The sequence below is a fragment of the Psammomys obesus genome, unplaced genomic scaffold (genome assembly GCF_907164565.1).
Source record: "Psammomys obesus unplaced genomic scaffold, mPsaObe1.curated_primary_1811, whole genome shotgun sequence".
Lineage (NCBI taxonomy): Eukaryota > Metazoa > Chordata > Mammalia > Rodentia > Muridae > Psammomys > Psammomys obesus.
Window position 1 is genome coordinate 3,474,838 of NW_026590062.1, and position 21,153 is coordinate 3,495,990.

Sequence of the window (21,153 nt, forward strand, 5' to 3'; positions counted from 1 at the left end):
AATAATAATAATAATAATAATAATAATAATAATAATAATAATAATAAATGATTAAAATGCCTAATGAATGTCCTGAACACCTTTTATCTCCATGTAATGAAATACTGACACACGATGAGACCATCGTGCTGACAAGGAGGGCAATACTGTTCGCTGGTTATATGGAGTACAGAACAGGTAAATGTAGAGGGGAGACGAGGAGACACCTGCGGTGGGGGTTAGGCAGAGACCTCTGCAGGCGTGACTAAGGGCGGTGGGGCGCTGCAAAGCTTTTAGACCTCGTGGTGACGGGCGCAGTCTCTCCAGCGCGCTAAAACTGACTTACACACTCTTCAAAGGTAGATTCACAGGCTGCGAGCTACATCTCAACGAAAAGAAGATTAAAAACCTAAAATGGGACTGTCTCTGACAGGAACTGATTGGCTTGCTCTTTGATCACCTCCCCCTGAGTGGGGAGCAGCCTTACCAGGCCACAGAAGACAATGCAGCCTGATGAGACCTGATAGACTAGGATCAGAGGGAAGGGGAGGAGGACCTCCTTATCAGTGGACTTGGGGAGGGGCATGGGTGGGGAAGAGGAAGGGTGGGATTGGGAGGGAAGGAGGGAGGTACAGGGGGGATACAAAATGAATAAACTGTAATTAATAAAAATAAAAATAATGAAAGCTAAAAAATAATAATCCAAACAAAACAAAACAAAAAACCCAAAAATGTGTCTAAGAAAGGAACAGGAAGGAATCCGGTGTTAAATTACCAAAACAATATGGAAGTTGCTCAGAAATTCAGGCTACCGGCCAGGTGCGGTGGTCACTTCTAAAATGCCAGCGCCTGGGCTGCAGGGGAGGGCGGCCAGTATATAGTACCAGGCCAGCCATATCTACACGGTGAGACAAGAAGAAAGCGGGGAAGGAAGGAACAGAGGGAGGGAGGGAGGGAAGGAAGGAAGGAAAAGAAATGTAGACTGCAAAGGCCTGTACTATCTCTCCCTGTAGCCGCACTCATCCCTGAGCTGTAGTTTTTGTACGAAGAACATGAGATAAAGGGGATAAAAAGTACTTTGTAAACTGATGTAGGAGAACCGAGCTGCGTGGGAGGAAGAGTTCCTACTACAATCTAACTTCTCGGTTGCTCTGCCTAATTGTGTGCAAAAAAAGCGGTACCCAGAACCTTCTGCCTGCAGATAAAATTCATGAGTCTCAGACCTGGAGGCTTAAGCTCACAGCCACTCGGCAAATGTGCCTGCCAGTCCTGGCAAGACGAGACCAAAAGGCAACAGCACGGGCACACACGGATGCTGAGCCGAGCCCCACGCAGACACACAACGCGGGGACAGGGCCCGGATTCCCAGCTGGCAACTTCCTGGGCCTGCGGGGCTGGGCGAGCAAGCGGGGAGTCCCCTGCGGGGCGGGCTGGGTCTCCAGGGATTTATGGAAGCCTTACGGGGAGGAGGGGAAGAGGATGAAACCGGCTGGGGCAGCGCAGCCGACGCCAAGTCGTTCCAGGGCCCGGGGCGCAACGGTCCCCATCTGCCCCGAGGGCGAGCCCAGGCCCCGAGGGCACCCCGTGACCGCGCAGCCCCCAAACGGCCAGAGCCTTTCCAGGTGCCGTGCGCGCCGGCAGCATCCCCGCGACCCCGCGCATGCTCAGTCACGGGGACGCCCGCACCCCAGGGGAGGACGCGCCTCCGCCTCACACCTTGCGGGAGGGCGCGGTCGGGCTCACCTCGCTGTTGCTGGCGGAGGACGACGCGGCGCTGGGCGTGGGAGAGCGCTGCAGGGTCACCAGGGCCATCGCGGCGCGGGCCCGGCCCGGGGCCTCCAGCAGCCGGCCGGGCAGCCGCGCCGGGCCCGCCCCTCGCTCCCTCCCTTCCTTCCTCCCTCCCGCGGCCGCCCCCGCGTCCGCCGGGACCGCAGCGCGCAGGCAGTGATGCGCATGCGCCTGTGGCCGGCCCGGGGCGGGCCCCGCCGCGCGGTCACGTCCACCCGCGCGCGCCCCCGCGGTGGCTGCAGCCAGCCAGCCAGCCAGCCAGCCAGCCTGGGCCCGGCTTCCGCGGCCTGGCACGCCCGCCGCGTAGGGAAACTGAGGCCCGGGAAGGAGGCGTGCAGAGCCAAGGCTGCACAAACTTTGTCAAAACGTGGTCGTTTATTCTCACTCCGCCCCTACTAAGTGCGGGGCCTCGAGTTAGGCGTGCCCTCCGGAACTGTTAAATCCGCTGGTAGAGTTACTTTGCACGGGGTTGGGTTGTAGCCCAGTAGCAGGGTGCCCAGCCGGCTCAAGGTCCTGGATTCCAGCCCCAGCACCGCCAAGGGCTGATCTAATCTACGAATTCCTTCTGGTGTCTAGAAATGTAGCTAGCTTCTCGGAAGGAGCAGTGCTCGCCCTGAGGCCGGATTTGTGAGCTGGATTAACCAATAGAGGGAGAGAGATAACCATTGGACAGAAAACTGTGGGCTGGCCAGAGGCCTGCCCAGGGAGGGAGGGCGGCAGGGAGGAGTGGGCACCAGTAGGCCTGAGGAGCCTTGGGGTGGAAGGAGTACAAGGTGAGGTGCCCGGCGTCTGTAAAGGGTGGAGGGGCCCCAGCAAGGTGGTACTGGGCAGCTTGGTAGCAAGTGGTCTTTCACACGGGTCTCACCCCGACCCTGAACCCGTGCGTGGTGCCCAGGCCTTGGTGACCGTAGGTCTCCAATCCCACTCCTCCTCCATCCTCTCCAATGTCCGAGCAGAAACCTTCTGGCTCCTCCCTGCCTCTTTCAGGCCCTGGGGGATAATAACAGTCCCTGTCCTCTAAGGGGACTGTCTTTCCTTTTAAATTTTTATTTATTATTTTCAGTGTGTGTGGGTGGGGGGTGCTATGAGTATGAGCGTGTGCGTGACAGGGCTTGCTGAAGCATGACAGGTCAGCGGACAGCTCCGTGGAGCCGTTTTTCTCCTTTCACCTTTAAGGGAATCAAATTCAGGCCTCCTTCACCCCCCTGCCCCATGTAACCAGTGGTCAAACAGGCTTTTCAGCGGGGATACACTGTAACAAGGAAGTTTCCAGTGGCTCATCTGGAACTGCCACCGGTTAGGTGCAAACAGTCCCAGTTTACAAAGATCTGAGGGTGGCTTCAGCGTCTGCCTGCCCCGTCGACACAGAGTGCCCTCTCTATTTTCAGAAGGCCAACTAGGCCAAGACAGACGTCAGGGCATACTTCTTGTCTGTGAACTTGCTCCACAATTTTTCAGCATTAAGTAAGACAGGTTTGGGGTGGCAACACCCCCTCAACAGGACCCGCCTCTGTCTGGAGCTATCCTTTGGCTGATAGATGACTATGGGTGTTCCGGAGGGTCAAACAGCAGGGAAAGTTGTGGATGTGATCCAACAGAGCGGAGAATAACACCGTCTCGGCCGTCTCACGTCAGGCTCAGGCTTCAGTGTCCAAGCCTGTGTGTCTGCGGTGGGTATGGTTTCCCTATGACTTTATGTTCTCAAATTTGGGTTTTTGGGGATCCCCAGAGAAGACAGTTCCTAGGCTTGCGTAGAGGTGATGTGTTGGCTGGCTTTATGTGAACTTGACAAAAGCAAAACTAATCCAAGAGGAGGGAACCTCAATTGAGAAAATGCCTCCATAAGCTCTGGGCTAGAAGCTGGGCACTGGAATGCACACCTGTAAACCCAACACTCAGGGAGGCAGAAGCAAATCCAGGCCAGCCAAGGCTACACAGAGAAACCTGGGTTGTAGGCAAACCTGCAGGGCATTTTCTTAATTAGTGATTGATGGGGGGGAGGGCCCAGCCCATTGTGGGCGGGGCCAGCCCTGGGCTGGTGGTCCTGGGTTCTCTAAGAAAGCAGGCTGAATGAGCCATGAGGAGCCAACCAGTCAGCAGCACCCTCTATGGCCTCTGTGTCAGCTCCTGCCTCCAGGTTCCTGCCCTTAGTGAGTTCCTGTTCTGACTGCCTTAGTGATGAACAGTGAAATGAAAGTGTAAGCTGAATAAACCCTTTCGTCCTCGAGGTGCTTATGGTCACAGCAACAGAAGACAGGTGCATCTGGGATTTTCTGACGTCTCCCCAATCCCTGGCCAGGGCCAGTTCTGACACCCTTGGTTTAACCTCTGCCTACACCTGCTGCCACTGGTCCCTACTCACCATACTGTCTGTAGGGCTAAAATCCTTGTCCCAATGCCCGGGCCTTGCTACCTCATCCTACCACAGAACCCTTCCCAAAACCAGCCCCACAACTTCGCACTTCCCCCTTCAGCTGAAAAGTTGTGGTCCTACAGTTAGACATCACCTCCCCAGAGCCTTCCCTGCCCCCCAGACAGTGTCCTTTTTAGGATGACAGTGCCCCACACAAACACAGTGTCAGGCTGTACTGGCATGCCATTACCTCTGTATTAATCACCCTGTACTTCAGGCATTCAGCCAGGAACACCCTTAAAAAGCCTCAGGGAGGAGGCTGGGATTGGGCGGGGAAGGGGGGAACAGAGGGGGGGCAGATTGAGCTGAGGTGCCAAATATTTAGACATATCCTCTTCAATTCAGTGACTAGTATGATTTGCTGCTATTTTCATTTGTGTGTATGTTTGTCCGTGAGAGTGTATGCGCACGTGCATGGAGGTGCCCATGAAGGAGGGTGAAAACATCCTCTGGAGTTGGGGTTACAGGCCCAGCTGCAAGCACTTTTAAGGGCCGAGTCATCTCTCCAGCCCTAAAATGCTGCATTTTAGGATTGCAGCATTCATATGTAACTCTGCAAGAAACAGAGCATCAAAATTCAAATGAAAGACCAAGGTTGTGGGTTTTGTTTTTCTTTCACTCCAGACTCCTGTATGCGCAGCAAGTCACGTTATTGATTTGATTCCTTTTCGATTTAGAAGTTTGAATCTCGGGCCTGAAAAAATGGCTCAGTGGTTAAGAACACTGGCTGCTCTTGCAGTGGACCTGGGTTCTATTCCTACCACCTACATGGCAGCTCACAACCATCTGTAACTCCAGTTCTGGGGATCTGATGCCCTCATCCTGGCCTCTTTGGGGTCAAGATGTGCATGCGGTGCACAGATGTGCAAGCAAAAGATCCATACACATAAAATGAAATATTTTTTAAAGATTGAATTTTTTTTTAAAGAATGAACAAGAATAAATATATTTATTATGGAAAAGTGAGAAAAACTCCCATGAGTGGGAGAGGCTTCAGGGAGGAATACTCTAAAAACTTTCTCCTAAACCCATCCTTGGTCTCAGCATGTGGCTTGGCTCTGGAGACCTGTAGGACAGTGGGGAGATGAAGTGACAGCTGTGTCCCCACCACTGTCCAGGACTTTGTCCACACAACTTCCAAGGAACCCAGAGAGACACCAGTTGGAAGGAGTAACTCCAGAGGTGCCTTGCAGACTTTAGATTTTCTTCGTGTGTATGTATGTGTGCATATATGTATAAATGAATTTGTTTGACTTCAGCAGTTTAAAAAAAAATTGAGATAAGATCTCACTAAGTGACCCAGCCTAGCCTTGAACTTATGATCTTTCTCCCTCTTCAGCCAGAGTGCCAGGATTGTAGGCATGGGCCACCATGCCCAGCAATTTCATAACTACTAAAAGCAGTGTTGGGGCTAGAGAGAAAGCTATCTGTAACGTGCCTGCTGGGCATACATGAGGGCCTGGGTTTGGATCCTTAGCAAGAAAACAGGGTATAGGAACATGTGTCTGCAGCCACAGAGTCAGGGCTGGGGGAGTGGACATGCTCGTTAGCCAACCGTGAGCCTAGCAGAACTCAGTGAGAGACCCTGTCTCATAAGGTCTCCATGTACACACAAACACACGCATGTGCACACAGTGTTCCTGAACTGTCAGTTCTTACCTTGGCATTGCTTGGTACCTTGGAGATACAGTTTGGCAACGGGTAACTGCCATCACCACAAATCCCAACTTCCCCTGCCTTCCTCTAGGAAGCTTCTCCTGGCCTCTGGCTGGGTCTGGTGGCAGTAGTGTTTGGGGCCTGCTCTGTGTGTGTTCTGGCTTCTTTGTGTTTTGTTTTCTTTTGAGGCAGGGTCTCACTGTGCTGGTTTGCCTGCCTGCGCCAAAACTCACTATGTAGACCAGGCTAGCCTTGGACTCACAGAGATTTGCCTGCCTCTGCCTCAGGCTTAGGTTTGGGACTGAAGATCACCAGGTCTGGCAGGGCATACTGGTTCTTGTCACACTGGAGTGAATCCCATGAATGAGGAAGTAACTAAACAGAGCTGTTAAGCTGCTCACCAGAGGTCACAGTATCAGGAAGAGGTGAAGCCCTGTGACTCCGCTTCAGAACTCAAACAACTCTCCTTCAGAGCAGCTTAGGAAGGAGAGGTATGAAAAACTCTACTGATAAGTTTCACATTTTAGGAGCAGATTCGTTTTGTGTTTTCTCCTTTAACTGCTAGTTCAGAAATAAAATTCCAAGTTAATACAGCCCTGGAAGGAATTACAGCCCATAAAAATGTACATAATCCCAGTCCCCAAAACATGTCACCCTGTATTGACAATACACAGTAGGTTTAGTGTTGAGTGAGTGTAGACGTGCTGAGACTTTATGGACATTTGGGTGAGGTGTGAGCGGGTGGCCCAACATTCATGAAGTACCCTCAGCCTGTGGGGGTGGAGGTAGTGGTGGGGAGGGAAGTTTATGCGGAAGGCCCCTTCAGGGCTGCGCACTCAGCACTCCCTTATTCTCAGCTCGCTGACGAGTCAGGAGTCTCTACACTGAATGTTGGTCATCACACGAAGTGGCTTCCCTGGCCAAGGCTGGAGGCAGCACCTATCTATGGATGTAAGCATAAATATCTGGAAGGTGGGTTGGACAGCCTGTCATTTAGCAAAAGGACAGTAGTAGGCCCCTCCCTGTGACCTGTGCGCTCTTGAGCCACAGGCTTTTAACCAGGTTTATAGTATCAGGCTTGAAATCTTCCCTGTGACAGGCTCAAATCCAACACAAAAGCAGTTGGTTAACCCCCTAACCTTTGTGCCACTATTGCAACAGCGAGCATATCTTGCAGGTCAGTATTGTAGGATGCAAGACCATCGCCATCTTTTCTTGGCCAACTGACCTGCACAGTACCTTTCAGCACTATGAGAACTGCCCACCAGGGTGGGAGTTTTCAGATAAATTTCAACCTTACTGTTCTGTGTCCTGCATTCAAAGTGTGTTGTGTCTCTGTGGGGATCAGGAACTGGGGGAAGGGTGGTGAGTGATGACAGAGCCCATGCAGAATCCCAGGCATCAGACTCTGGAGACCAGACTCGAAGGTGCAGATCCAACTTTATTATCTAGTATAAAGGCCTTTAAACGATTGAAAGGCCAATCAGACCATCCCATGCTAGCCTCAAGCACCAGTAATGATCAATCAGGTTGGTACAACTATAAGGAAATGTGGGAGATGTGGGGTTGGGGGGCAAGGTTCTGTAGAGAAGGGGGAAGCCATCACTGACAGAGCCTCGGATCCATTTTTGAGACTTCACTGGTGTGCTAGGAGTCCCCAGTGGATCAACGCTGTGTGCACTGGGTCAGGATCTTTCCAGGAGTCGCTGGCACCTCACTCGGCATTCCCTACGGGCCACCAAAAGGCTTACGTCAATATTCCCCTCGTCTTAGCAACTGGTCTTACCATCTAGATTGGTCAGGCAGCCAAAAGCAATGGTAGCTCCTCTGACCAATAACTCAGAAGGGGGGTAGCTCCCACATCTTGCACTGAGATTTTCCAATAACAGCCCATCCGTGTCTGTCTTCAAAGCCTTCTATTTAAAAAAAAAAATGTTTTAAGATGATCTATGCAATCCATAAAAGAGCATGTAGAAGGACATTGAGGGAGATTTTTTAATAGATTCAATTAATGGTAGAAACTCTAATGGAAAAAAGAGCAGATTTAAAAAAAAAATTTTTTTTTGAGAGCAGGTCTAGCTATAGGGACAAGAATAGCCTCAAATGTATACGATCCTTCTGCCTTAGCCTTTCAAGTACTATATTATAGGTATAAACTACCATGCCACCTAAAGATTTAATAAAAACATATAGTTATAGCTGTGTGTGTGTGTGGTAGTAGGGGTGATATATGCCTGTAATTCTACTGCTTCAAGGCCGAGGTAGGAAGATCAGGAGTTCAAGGCTAAGCCTCAGCTAGAGAGTGAGTTCAAGACCAGCCTGGGCTGGGTAATGATACTTTGTCTCAAACTAAAGCAAATAGAATTTAAATCTTTGATAGATAAGTAACATTTACAATAGAGCAGTAACAGCTGTATCTATAGAAAGAGTGCCCTCAAGTCAGCAGGAAAAATAATTGACATGCCTCAGTGTAAAAATGAGGGACAAAGTGGAGGCGTGTGATAAGGAAATAAACACAAAGGCCAACCAGCATATGAAGATAAGTGCCAGCTGGGACAAGAGTGGGGCCAGCGAGGCTGGCATAAAATCTAAAGAGGCTCTCATGGTCAGGCTGGGACAGGGAACAGGTTGAGTCTGAGATGAGTGCCCCTTTAAATGTGTAAGCAGCCAGAGCCCTCCCGGAGGGCAGAGTGGGTCATATTTCATATGTACAAACTCTTTGACACAGTGCCTGCATTTTTAGGATTGATCCTGGAGGAACAATTAAGCAAAGGTGCCAGAAAGACATCCAGGTCAGCTGTGTGCAGGATCAGAAAATAAGAAAGGAAGCCAGGCACGATAGGTCACACCTGCAGTTTCAGCCCTCAGGAGGCTGAGGCAGGAGGATGGAGGATTCCAGGCACATCTGGACTAACTAGTGAGACCCTGCCTCAAAATGAAAACAAAACAAACTGTAAGCACTAGTTTTTTAAACGCTGCTATATTTGGGTGGTTCCTTAAAGTTTATACCTTCCTTCCAACCCCCAACCCCAGACAGGAGAAAAAGGTTGTAAGGGAAAGGGATGTAACCCTCTTTACTTCTTCCTGTTGGGTAGGGTCATAGTATTCTTTTGGGGGCAACAGCAATATCCATCCTCAGGAAACTCAGAAGTCCAGGGCACCAGCAAACAGCAAACACAGCAGGAGGACAAGCAGGAGGCAAGCAGTCCTCCAAGCAACTGGGCTTTTTCCCCTGCTAGGCTGTCATAATTATACCCCTCAAAGTCCTCAGACTTCAACTAGTTCCAGCTGGCAAAGACCACGCTCTGCACGAGACAATTAGGGGCATGCTTTCTGGACACATCTCCTCCTTCCTACCCTGGCTTCTGACTTGAGAATTCTCTCAGATCCGGCCCTGGCCTGACTGTATTTGAAACTACTATGAAGTCATGTTGTTCACCAACCAGGAAATGGGTGGAAGGACCTTCTGCTCCCATAACTCTAGCCAAGTAAACTGAAGTGGCTGCCATTGCTCTGGGGCCTCAGATTTCAAGGATTATCATTTTGAGTCTTTTCTGGGCTACCTGGGGAGATAATTTCTCACCAAAAGAATGGAGGGAGGGATAGACAGAGACAGAGAGACAAAGACAGGGAGAGGGAGATCAGGCTGTAATTTGTCTATTTTTAGTTTGGGGCTAAGGGCATTCACCTACAAGCTTTTTGACTGGGTGTGCTATAATTTCCAGCGGGCATATGCAGTATGGGGCCAGCGCTGGGTCTTTGGCAGGCGGCATGCACTTGGCTTTCAAGGGTATTGGATCCCAGCTCTGATGTGAGAGTGATATAAAGGGCTGGTCCAGCTGAAGCGCTCAGAACTGATCCCTTCATAGAGCACTGTAGGATAGGAAGAAGGCACAGACACAACACAGCTCACTCTTGGGAATCTCCAAGGGCATCAGAGCCACAAGGGACTTTGCAAGGGCTCCAAGGTGTGAGAGACATGTGACTTTTCTAAGCATAAGATAGGCCACTAGGTGAAAAGTGGACTTTGTCCTTTGTGCATGTTATTTAAGAAAAGGCTGTGGCAATACCTCAGAGGCACAGTACCTGCCTAGCGCGTATGCAGCCCTGGGCTCTCTCCAAAGCTATGGGTGATTCCTTCACCATCTTCCTTTTCAAAGAATGTTGCTGAAGTAGAAGTTGATGGTCGAGGCTAGACCATCACCATTCCCCTCCCCTCTCAGGGCCTCAGTGTCCTTATCTTTTTAGCCAGATATGTTTTAGTCTCACCGTATCCAGGCTGGAGTTCTAGCCTTGGTAGGAGAAGGACCCAGAGTCCTGCCGCTTTCGTCTCTGGGATACTGAAACAGGGAGCCACGCATCCTCACAGCCCAGACAGGCGTCCCTTCTTGGCCTCATCTGTCTGGTGTCCCAGAACAGCAGTGAGCTAGCTGGTGTCCAGGAAGGCCCTGTCCTGTGCCTTTGGCCCACGGTGGCCCAGGGAACGAAGGATCCTCCCCTCTGCTGGGTGGCAGCGAGAGGGAGGAAAGAGGCTCATCTCCAGCTGGCCAGGGAGATAGGTCTCCTTGTGCCTATGAACCCCTCCCCCACCAGGCCTGTCCACGGGGGCTTGGAATCAGCCAGAGAACCAGGCAGCTCACCAGAGGGAGGAGACATGAGGTCCCTTGGCCAGACTGAGTCCGGTCCTGGGAGCAGCACAGTGCCCAGCCCCACCCCTTGCTCTGTGTCCCCCCCACTACCAAAGACTTTGACTTTGACCTTGTGTTCCAGTCCTAGCTGGTGGGCAGAGGGCTGAAGTCAGCGCGCCCTGGAATCAACAACATTCCTGCTGGAATCGGCAACCTGCACCCCCAGGCCTTTTTCCTCCGGACACCTGGGTCAACTGGTAAGTGAGAGATATATGCTTGAGCTGGGGCAGGGGACAGGAACACATGGTGTGCTACCCACAATGTCTTTTCCATGTCAACAATCCAGGCTCAATGTTAGCATCTGAGACTGGTCACACACACACACACACACACAGACTTCAGAAAATGTCCTCCAGAGAGGTGATACCACATCCCTGGGATCAGATGGGAAGAGCAGGTTAAGAAGCCCACCGTTCCAAGCCTCAGTTTCCCCCTCTGGAAGATGGACTCTTTTTTTTTTAATTCTTTATTAATTACACTTTATTCGCTTTGTATCCCCCCCCTGTGGTTCCCTCCCTCCTCCCATCCCAATCCCTCCCTTCCTCCACCCTCTGCATGCATGCCCCTCCCCAAGTCCACTGATAGGGGAGGTCTTCTTTTCCTTCCCTCTGATCCTAGTCAATTAGGTCTCATCAGGAGTGGCTGCATTGTCTTCTTCTGTGGCCTGGTAATGCTCCTTCCCCCTCAGGGGGAGGTAATTAAAGAGCGGGCCAATCAGTTTATGTCAGAGACAGTCAAGATGGACTCTCACAATAAAGTTTTTTCTTATGTTCTTGATTGATGGATTTGGCATTGGGGAAGGGGCGACCTCACACAGAGCCACATTCTGCATGCAGAGGTCCAAGGACAGCTTTTGGGACTGAGTTCTTTTCTTCCCCCAGGGGGGGGGTCTCAGGAGCGGGACTCAGAAGGTCGGGCTTCATAGCAGACACTGTTGCCAGCCGAGCCATCTTGAAGGCTCTGGACGTGAGACCTTGACTTTTGTTACAGGGTGAGTTTGAGGACTAGAAGACAGACGGATCTAAAAGGCCTGGCGCTGAGCTGTACCTAATAAACAGTCTTTATCATTTCCCTGGGTGAGGGGGCTTGATTCTCAGTCTCTTACAACTGTCGTCCCAATTTAAAGATAAAGTGCACAAGCTATAGCTGCGTGGTGCAGCCTGGCGGAGCTGGCTTGTTTCCATCTCTGCACCTCACCGAGGCTTTTTGCTTTGACTGGTCCTTCTTGTTCTCTGCTAAGGGTACGTGACAATCAAAGGCACAAGCTGCCTCCTCTGATTGCTTTCCAGTGGGCAAAGGTTATTAGCGGAGAGACCAAGAGAAAAGTCAATGCCAGCTGATTGCTGTCATGAGGTACACTCAGGCCTTACTGAGTGAGAGCTGATGTCCCGCACAGGCACTGTGGTCGGGGGTGGGGGGTGGGGTGTAGGAAGGACTGGCACTTCCTCTCCTTCAGCTCTGTCCCTGGTTTAGGATGATAGTGAAGGCAGCCTCTTGAGAGGGGCCGTGAGGGTGAAGGGGTTGTGAGGTCTGCATTGTGTTTTGTGTCTTAGTGATGATAGGGTCCAAATAGGCTCTCCTGTCCCATAACTTAATCTCTGTCTCTTCCTGTCTCCCTGTCTCTCTCTGTCTCTCTGTCTCTCTCTGCCTCTCTGATAAATGTAATAACTCCACTGGTTTATCTTCCAGGATACATACTCCAAGCATACTTGATTATGGTAACTGACCATAAATCAGGAGAATTGCTGATTCTCCACTAACCACTAACATAAAAATGTCAGCAACCACAAGGAAATGGTTGACTTAATAACAGAGCTGCACACTCTGGGGCCCAGAAGTTCATTCCTGCATGCATGAACAATCTTACCTGAGGCAGGATCCACAGCTTCCACAGCCTGGCTCCTGCCTCTAATGAGGACCACATGCTTTTATACCATACTTACAATGACAGCTACTCTTGTCAGCATCAAATGTGACTCAATTATAGATAGCACCTGCTTCTAAAACCACCGAGGTGGGACTCAGTACCTTTCCTCTCCAATCCTGGCCCTACGCATCCATTCATGGTCCCCACAGATGGTGCATTTTAGGCTTTGAAACCACAGGCCTCTGAAGCACAGGCTATTTTTCTTCCCCTGCTTCATCCTCAAAGGTTTCAAATCATGTGACTGCACAGGAAACACAGTCAGGCCCGCCTCTGCTCTTCTTCAACAGGTTGTCTTGGGTCCCAGCCTTAGTTACCTCCATTGAAAATGGGTATATGTCTCCTCCAGGGCTGTATGAAGATCTTGACAGGTCACGTGTTGACAGTACATACACGCAGAGATACCCACACACAATAACAGACATCACACACAGACACACACACAGATACGCCACCCCCACAGACACACACACACAAATACCCCATCCCCGCAGACACACACAGAGAGATACCTCACCCCCACAGACACACAGAAAAACATAGACACCCTCATAGACACAGAAACACTCAGAAACACAGACACAGATACCACACACAGGCAGACACAAACACTCCACCCCCACAGACACACATGCATGCACACACTCACACACACACACACACACACACAGATACCCCACCCCCACAGACACACACACACACACACACACAAATACCCCATCCCCGAAGACACACACACACAGATACCTCACCCCCACAGACACACAGAAAAACACATAGATAGGCCACCCTCGTAGACACAGAAACACACACAGAAACACAGACACAGATACCACAGAAACACAGACACAGAAATACTCCACCCCCACAGACACACATGCATGCACACACTGGAGCACACACACACATACACACACATACACACACACACACACACACACATACACACACACACACACACACACACACACACACACACACACACACACACGAATGGGACACCATATGACCAAGCCCTTCCCTCACAGAGACAATTCTTTTCTGCCGCCCTGGAAAACGATCCTTTCCTCATAGCCATGACACCCCCTCCTTTGCTTAGTTTCTCAATCTGCACAGGGATGTTTAGTTTCTCCTTAATGGGAGAAACTGGGAGAAACTCATCCCTTGCAGCTGCTTCCGGAAGCTGTCATCACAGCCAGTCTTCACATTGCTCGGGGCTTGTCCTCCAATGGCTCTGCTTTGGTCCCAAGTTTCTTTCTTTTCTTCTTTCTTTCTTTTTTGTCCTTTTTTTCTTTTTTCCCTTTTGAGACAGGAAGTCACCGTGTAGCTGACTAGCCTTGAACGTGCAATTCTCCTGCCTCAGCCTTTTGAGTGCTAGGATTACAAGTGTGTGCCACCAGGCCTGCCTTGTGGGTTCCCCTGCCCTCTTTCCTGCTTCTTTTTAATTCCCCCCTTTTCCCCTTTGAGACAGGGAGTTTCTATGCAGCCCAGACTGACCTGGAACTTGTATTGTCTTCCTGCCTCAGCTTCCTGAGTTCTCAGCTTACAGATGTCTTTCCCTAACTAGACCCTCGGCACCCCATCCCTATCGTTCAAGCAGCTCTTTTCCCCTAAGTCCTTTCCTGGGTTTCTCAGTAGTGCGAGGATGAAAGAGCAGATATAGGTTCTCTCTCTCTCTCTGGCTCCTGTCAGGACCTCCAGCTGATGCTGCCGTCTGGACAGCTCAGCCTCTCACCTGTAAACTGCTGTTCTGTATGAGTACCCAAGCACCTGAGAGTTTTCTAAGACGTCCCTTCACTGGTGTTTTCGTATGTGTGCCACACTCGTTCAAAGGCCGGGGTGGAAGGGACAGGATGTGATCAGGAGACAGGGAGCCAGGGGCTTTGTCAACCTGCAAGTGCGCAGACAAGAGACAGACTCAATTCACACGGAGCAGCTCCCCTGCCTTTCCTGGAGTCTCCTCGCTCAAACACTGAAACTGCTCATCCCAGGAGCACCAGAACCCTGGGCCAGCTGGGAGCTACCCTCTCTTATCCAGTCAGGTCCAGTGACTTGGCCAGGGTCACCCCGTCAGTGTGTGTCAAAGCCAGGCTGAGCATGTCTGACCTGCTAATCCAGCACACAATGAGCTTCTAACACTATGTGCTGTGCACTTTGTGTACTGAGTACTAAGTACTGTGTACTGAGTACTTATACTGTGTGCTGTGTACTATGTACTAGGTACTGGGTACTGTGCACTGAAGTTCTACCAGGCACCATAACAGGAACCACCACAGAGCTTGGCATTGAATCCTCAAGACAGTTGATGAGACTGGAGCTCCCCCTGTTTTACTAATGAAGTGGTCTTGTCTCAGAGGTGGGAGTGGAGAAGGGCAGTGGGAGGGTCCATTCCCTAAACCCTCAGCCCTGAAGCACAGGCTTCAAGCTGCCACCTTCTGTTTGTGGACTCAGTCCCCAATTTGGCATCTGAAACTCCAGCAGAGTCCAGCCTTTGTGGCCTGCAGCCATCCCCTCTTTGCAAAACTAGGCCATATTGAGAATGATCCGCTGTCCAGGGCCTCAGGCCCATGTTGCCAGGAGCTGGGGTCTGTGGGAGGCAAGCAGAGTGCAGAGAAGGCGAAATTGAGTTTGGTCCTTCCGGACACACAGTTTCCTTGTTCTGCCTCTCAGGAGCTGGCTGAACAGAGCAAGGTCAAAAGCAGCAAGGCCTAAACATCCGAAGGTGCAGCCAGCCCCATACTCCAAGGCCAGGTCTAGTCCTCTGCCAGAGGAGCAAGTTCTGAGAGCAAACCCTGTGTCGGACACGCTCAAAGCTGCATCAGCTAGCTGGCAGCCTGGCACATAGTAGGGGCACAGTAAACGTGCTGAATTGGCTTGGATTAGAGTTAAATTCCAACCTTTGCTGGTATGTGAGAGGCACTTCACCACTCTCAGTCTCAGTTTCCTTATCCATAAAATGGGACTCAAAACAGCAGCCCTGACCTCAAAGGGACACTGGAGCCTGAGGCGTGAGGATGTGTGAGGCTTTGGTTCTGGGGCAGGAGCTCACTAGGTGTTTCCTGGAGGTCGGCTCCCCTCTGCACTGGAGCTGTTTTGACATTGTGGCCACCCTTGTCCGTCCCTGAAGTGTGTCCTCCTAAGCTGCGACTCAAGGAACAGCTTGCCCAGGGTCGACAGCTGGCAGGGCTGAGCGTGACTACTTGAAGCCAGCACTCCTGGCCTCCAGACGGCCACGAATACCAGCGGCTGGGACCAACCTTGGTGGTGGAGCTGAGTGACCTTAGGCAAGTGATTTGCTCCTGCATACCAATGCTTCTACTTACATTGGTACATGAGGAGGGACAGTGAGGAGGGAGGGATGGCTTGGCAGTTAACAGCATGTACTGCTCTTCCAGATGACCCAAGTTCAAGTCCTGGGGGGTGGGGGGCTCACAGCCATCTGTAACCCCAGCCCCAGGAGATCTGATGTCCTCTTCTTGCCCTGCACTGGCACCTTGCACTCAGGTGCACGTGTGTGTACATACGTGAAAACGAAATAAACCTTTAAACAACTGGGCGACCACCTCTTCCATGCTGTGAGGGGCCCAGGGTGGCAGTGGGGATGATGGTGACCCTTGATTGTAGGCTTAGATTTTTATTTTAACCAAATCTACTTTATTTAGGGTTCTTAAACGCTTCTACCTCCCTTCTACCCGCTGACCAGGCGTAGGGGAGAGAGAAGGTTATTAGGTAAACAGGGTCGTAGACTCTTTTTAGAAGTAGTTCTTTGGGATGAGTCTACTCTTCAGTGTCCGGGTACCAGCAATCCAGCCGAAAGGCCAACACCAAACAGCAATGCTGTTCAGCATGACCCGGAAGATCAGGACAAGTCTGCGAAAGCTGCAAGACTCAGTCAGATTGCCCTGAGAAGTTCCCTGGAATGTTTCTCAAAGATCAGTGCAGCGAGGTCCACCCAAAAAGTGATGTCTCACTGTTCGTGGACTTCTGTCTGTATCCTCTCCTCAGAGCTCACCCACGGATGTTCTCAGCTGACCAAAGTCATGCCTCTCCCACGAGAGAGCTCACAGCAGTACACCATGTACCCTCTCACAAGCCAGCCTCCAGGGAAACATCCCACGCCCTCTCACAAGACAGCTTCTAGCAGAACATCACATGACTCGACTGGGTCTTCAAAGAAACCAGAAACTCCCACTTCCCTCCTCCCCTTTCTCCTCTTGCAGGCTGGTGTGATGCGTGTGGTGGTGATTGGAGCCGGAGTCATTGGCCTGTCCACGGCCCTCTGCATTCACGAGCGTTTCCATCCAACCCTGCCGCTGCACGTGAAGATCTACGCAGACCGCTTCACCCCACTCACCACGAGCGATGTGGCTGCGGGCTTCTGGCAGCCTTATCTCTCCGACCCCATCGACCCACAGGAGGCGTGAGTGAGGGTTCCAGGGAGTGGTCTGGGGGCCCACGGAGCTGAGTCCACAGAGGGAGCCCCTCACTGCAGTCCTGACCACCAAGGACGAGTCCCTTGTGGGAGCTCTGACCGGACGCACCATGTGTCCCCGTGCTTACGGGTAGAGGGGAGTGGGTTCTGAGACTGAGGTCATCTAGGGCCACATAACAAGATTCAGATTAAAAAACGAACATCTAGGTGCATACACTTTGTAATCCCATCACTCAAGGAGCAGAGGCAGGGAGAGTCACTGCAAGTTGGAGACTAGCCTGGTCTACATAGCAAGTTCTGGGCTAGCCAAGACTACATAGAGAGACTCTCTCTCTCTCTTTTAAGTAAATGCATAAGGAAAGAAAAGTAAAATAATAAAGAAAATAACAAGCTGGGCAGCAGATACAACTGTGGTCCCAGATCCTAGGAAAGCCATCTTGGGCAAGAATAAGACCACTACCAGAATTGTTGAGGAAATCTGAAGCAAGCTTTATTAATAGTTGACAGGACGATGGATAGTGGCCAGGTCCATAGCTGGTGTTCCCATACACATCCTGACATACTTCTGCTCACGTGCCTCCTGCCTACCTGTGATCACTCATATCCTGTACAGTTGGGACAACCAACTGTAAAAGTAACATTTATTTGCCTGATGGAATTGTCATCTCCAAGGCTTAGTGCCTCTGTCTGCTAACCTAGGCCTAGTCCTAGAAGCTTCTCATCTAGAATGCTTTCAGCCTCTGAGCCTTACTGCTGAATAAGTTCACCCTTTCTAGTTCTTTCTAAACTCTTGGCTGGCTGGTTCAACTTAGCTGTTTTGGCTTAAATTCCTCTCCAAGTTGACTGATTCTAACTGGCTTCTCTCACCTTCTGACTGAACTGCTCTCTTTGGCCTCATACTAACTTTGGCAATATTCTAATCTTCTGGCTCCTTCTCATTCTCTGGCTCATTCTTTCTTCACCTGTGTCTAGCTTGTTCTCTTTTCAAACCCCCCCCTCTCTCTCTAAAACTCTCTTCATATATCTACCTCTGAATTCCACAAACTCAACTACCAAGAACTCAACTCCACTGCACTGCCTTTCCACTCACTGACTGAACAGAACTGAGTAGAACTGACTAGAGATCGTCACACCTCTGTCTCCTGAGTGCTGGGAGTAAAGGCATGTACCATCATGCCTGGACCTAAGTTTTCCTTTACCTGAAACTTGCTCTAGACCAGGTTGGCTTTGAACTTAGAGATCTGCTTGCCTCTATCTCCTGAGATTAAAGGCATGTCTGTATTCCAGCCTGATCACACAGACCTGGGTCTTTAGATGTGATCTCTTGCTAGAGCAGCCATGTTCTGAATTAAAATTCCTCTACAACCAACTTTGTTTACAGAAGTGAAAACACACAGCTTGTTATTTTACATGAACAATAGCCCCGGAATTCTAGAAAGTTACCTGTCTTTAGGTAAGCGAGGGCTTATAGGTTAGAGGCATTTTTGTTTTAAAGACCTCTTAAGCACAGTTAAAATGTAACTTTAGCTCTCACAGGCTTCCCCACAAGCTAGTCTCTGAAATTGGAGAAACTAGCGGCTGGGGTAATGGCTTAGAAGGTAAAGCCTTTGCCACTCAGGTCTGACCGTGGGGGTCCAGATCCCCAGAACCTACGTATAAAGCCAGAAGTAGTAACTCACATCAGTAATCTCAGGCTGTACTTGTTGAGTCCACAGGGCCTCAAAGTTGGAGGATTTATGAAGATGACTGAAAAAGGTACTGAAGGTCATGATGTGTGAATGACATCATGCAAACCATAATGCTCACTCCTGTTAAGAAACCCTGAAGTAGCTGGGTTTGGTGGTGTGTACTTGTATCCCAGCACTCACGAAGGCAGAGGCAGGCAGATCTCTGTGAGTTCCAGGCCAGCCTGGTCAACAGAGTGAGTTCCAGGACAGCCAGGGCTGCACAGAGAAACCCTGTCTCGAAAACAAAAACAAAAAGAAAGAAAGAAAGCTTTGTTGCTTCCATCTCATGTCTCCCATCTTGAACACAGCTCCCAAGGCCACTTAAAAGGTTGTCTCCAATTTTTCCTCCAAGGTTGCCTCACCACGTAGCCCTGGAACCTTGAACTCACAGAGATCTGTTTGCCTGGCCTTGAACTCACAGAGATCTGTTTGTCTCTGCCTCCTTCTAGGATTTTAAAGGGGTCTGCCCCTACACGTGGCCTTGATGCTAGCTGCTTGAGGTCCAGTAACTACAGAGAAAAAACTAAGGACCAGTCAGCTTCTGTCAGCATGCCTTAGATGGCCTACCTAGCTGGAATGGAGGCTGTGAGCAGTGTGCCTGGGGGAGAGAGAGAGAGAGAGAGAGAGAGAGAGAGAGAGAGAGCAAGAAATCCAGTGTCTTCCCCTGGTGCTTACCGTGAACGGATGCTCAGGGACAGGCTGCTCAATTCTCAACGCCGGGTCAAGGACCTCACAGTGTAAGCCCAGGCCCCAGGTACACACCTCAGGGGTGCACAGCTTTTCCATCTGGAAAGCCAGGTTCGGGAGAACTGCTTGGAGGGCTTTAGGAGTGAGCATGGTGTGTATCTGGGTTCTGCACACATCCCTGTCAGCTTCACTGGAGCACTCCACAAGCTGAATTCTGCACAATTCTTTCCAGGGTGTTTAGTGACCAAGACCCTAGTACCGTTTTGGTTTGAAGTAAGTTTGAGGTCACAAAGAAAGACGTGGGGATCAGGAACCGGGGGAAGAAGGGCGAACTGGGGTAAGTGGCGAAGGTGCCCACGCACAATCCCGGGAATCAGACTGCGGAGGCCAGACTCAAGGTGTTGAGCTAACCCTGTTGTCCAGTGTAACAGCCTTTAAACAATTGAAAGGCCAATCACACTGTCCCATACTAGCCTCAAGCACAGTAACAATCAATCAGGTTGGTGCAACCATAAGGAAATGGGGGAGGGGCAAGGTCACCTCAGGAGACTTCGGTAAAGAAGGGGAAGCAATCACTGCCCTAGCCTCTGATCCATTTTGAGACTTCACTGGTGTGCTAGGAGTCCCCAGTGGATCAACGCTGGATCACAATTGTTAGAGGAGCCAGGAGCTGCTGACACCTCACGCCATCCCTATGGGCCTCCATAAGGCCTAGCTTGAGACTCCCCGCAGAAAGAGGCCAGTATTCCAAGTGAAGCATCTGGACAAGGCAGACTTCATTTTGATGTGCTCACAGAGAAAACACACAGAGACACAGGAAGAGCATTTGATTGCTATCGTAACTCAGATAGTGGGTTGTCTTTTTTCCCACTGACTGGGGTCCAACAGAACTCCCTCTGTAGACCAGGCTGGCCTTAGACTCACAGAGATTCACCTGCCTCTGCCTCCCAAGTGCTGGGATTCAGTTAGACAGTCTAAAAAGAGTTGGTGCTCAGGAAAGAAAGGAGGAGGGTGAGAGGGGTCTCAGCTCCAGATCCTCAACTTCTTAGACAAGAACAGTTGGCTCTTTGTAAACCAAAAAGTTTTACTGGGTATGTGTGGGGGAGATTAGTATATTTACATAAGAGCCTAAAAGTCTTACAAGGTTAGGAAGCTAAGAAGACTTTAATGCCTTGACCTAAACTCAGGATTTATAGTCGTCGGTGAAGAGACTCACGCTCGCTACCCCTCATGCTGCAGGGACTGGAACCAGCAAACATTCGACTACCTGCTGAGCCACCTCCACTCTCCAAATGCTGAGAAAATGGGCTTGGCTCTGATCTCAGGCTACAATCTCTTCCGAGATGAAGTTCCGGTGAGCCAAGAGTCCTCCACCACGAGGGGCATATAAGTGATGGTGCGGAGAGACTGCAGAAATAGACCACTTCGTAGGAAGACAGACAGGCTTATCGGGGACCACACTGCCAAGGCTATCTCTTGGCCAGGAGCTGGGAGACAGAGAGAAGGGGAGAGGAGAAAGCTAACTTTATGTCAGCAGGGTAGGGATCTGGCTGATACAGACTGTCTGGATTGACCAGGATCTTGTCCTTGCCCTTGAGGGAGTTGACCCTTGAAGGAAGGGTAAGGGAGGTCCCTGGGGGGCTAAGGGTGGTTCCTGCTCTGCTTTTATGGTGAAAGAAGCCTACCTTTAGGCTTGCTTACCCTGTAACGATCCTTCCAGTTGCCCTGCCTAAGGCCTTCTGTTTAGGACAACGTCACCAGCACTGCCATTTGCTGGGGGTGGGGGTGGGGATTTAGACCTAACAGGGAAGAGACAGAGTTGAGGCCTGAACTGGAGGAGTACTCAAAGGTCACAGACT

At 50.7% G+C, this 21,153-nt stretch overlaps 2 protein-coding genes across 12 annotated transcripts in view; one reads left to right on the plus strand and one right to left on the minus strand.

Moving 5' to 3' along the window:
* Positions 1–1,908, minus strand: part of Ssh1 (slingshot protein phosphatase 1) — a 55,659-nt gene extending 53,751 nt beyond the window's left edge. For 6 of the 7 annotated variants that reach the window (XR_008719995.1, XR_008719997.1, XR_008719996.1 and 3 more), the window contains exon 1: positions 1,696–1,908. Coding sequence is in view for 2 of the 7 variants with exons in the window: in XM_055605921.1 (XP_055461896.1) it covers positions 1,696–1,791 (96 nt within the window). In the remaining 5 variants the exon portion in view is untranslated. The remainder of the gene's footprint in view (positions 1–1,695) is intronic. The other variant, XM_055605922.1, reaches the window with a different exon arrangement.
* Positions 1,909–2,519: 611 nt separating this feature from the next.
* The window catches only part of Dao (D-amino acid oxidase), a 29,089-nt gene continuing 10,455 nt past the window's right edge, over positions 2,520–21,153 (plus strand). For 2 of the 5 annotated variants that reach the window (XM_055606145.1, XM_055606149.1), the window contains exons 1-4: positions 10,084–10,132; positions 10,607–10,721; positions 16,669–16,868; positions 20,534–20,648. In XM_055606145.1, coding sequence (XP_055462120.1) covers positions 16,678–16,868; positions 20,534–20,648 — 306 coding nt within the window. In that variant the 5' untranslated portion in view covers positions 10,084–10,132; positions 10,607–10,721; positions 16,669–16,677. Of the gene's footprint in view, positions 2,541–9,930; positions 9,967–10,083; positions 10,133–10,606; positions 10,722–11,405; positions 11,516–16,668; positions 16,869–20,533; positions 20,649–21,153 lie in introns of those variants that run through there. The other 3 variants (XM_055606148.1, XM_055606147.1, XM_055606146.1) reach the window with 3 other exon arrangements.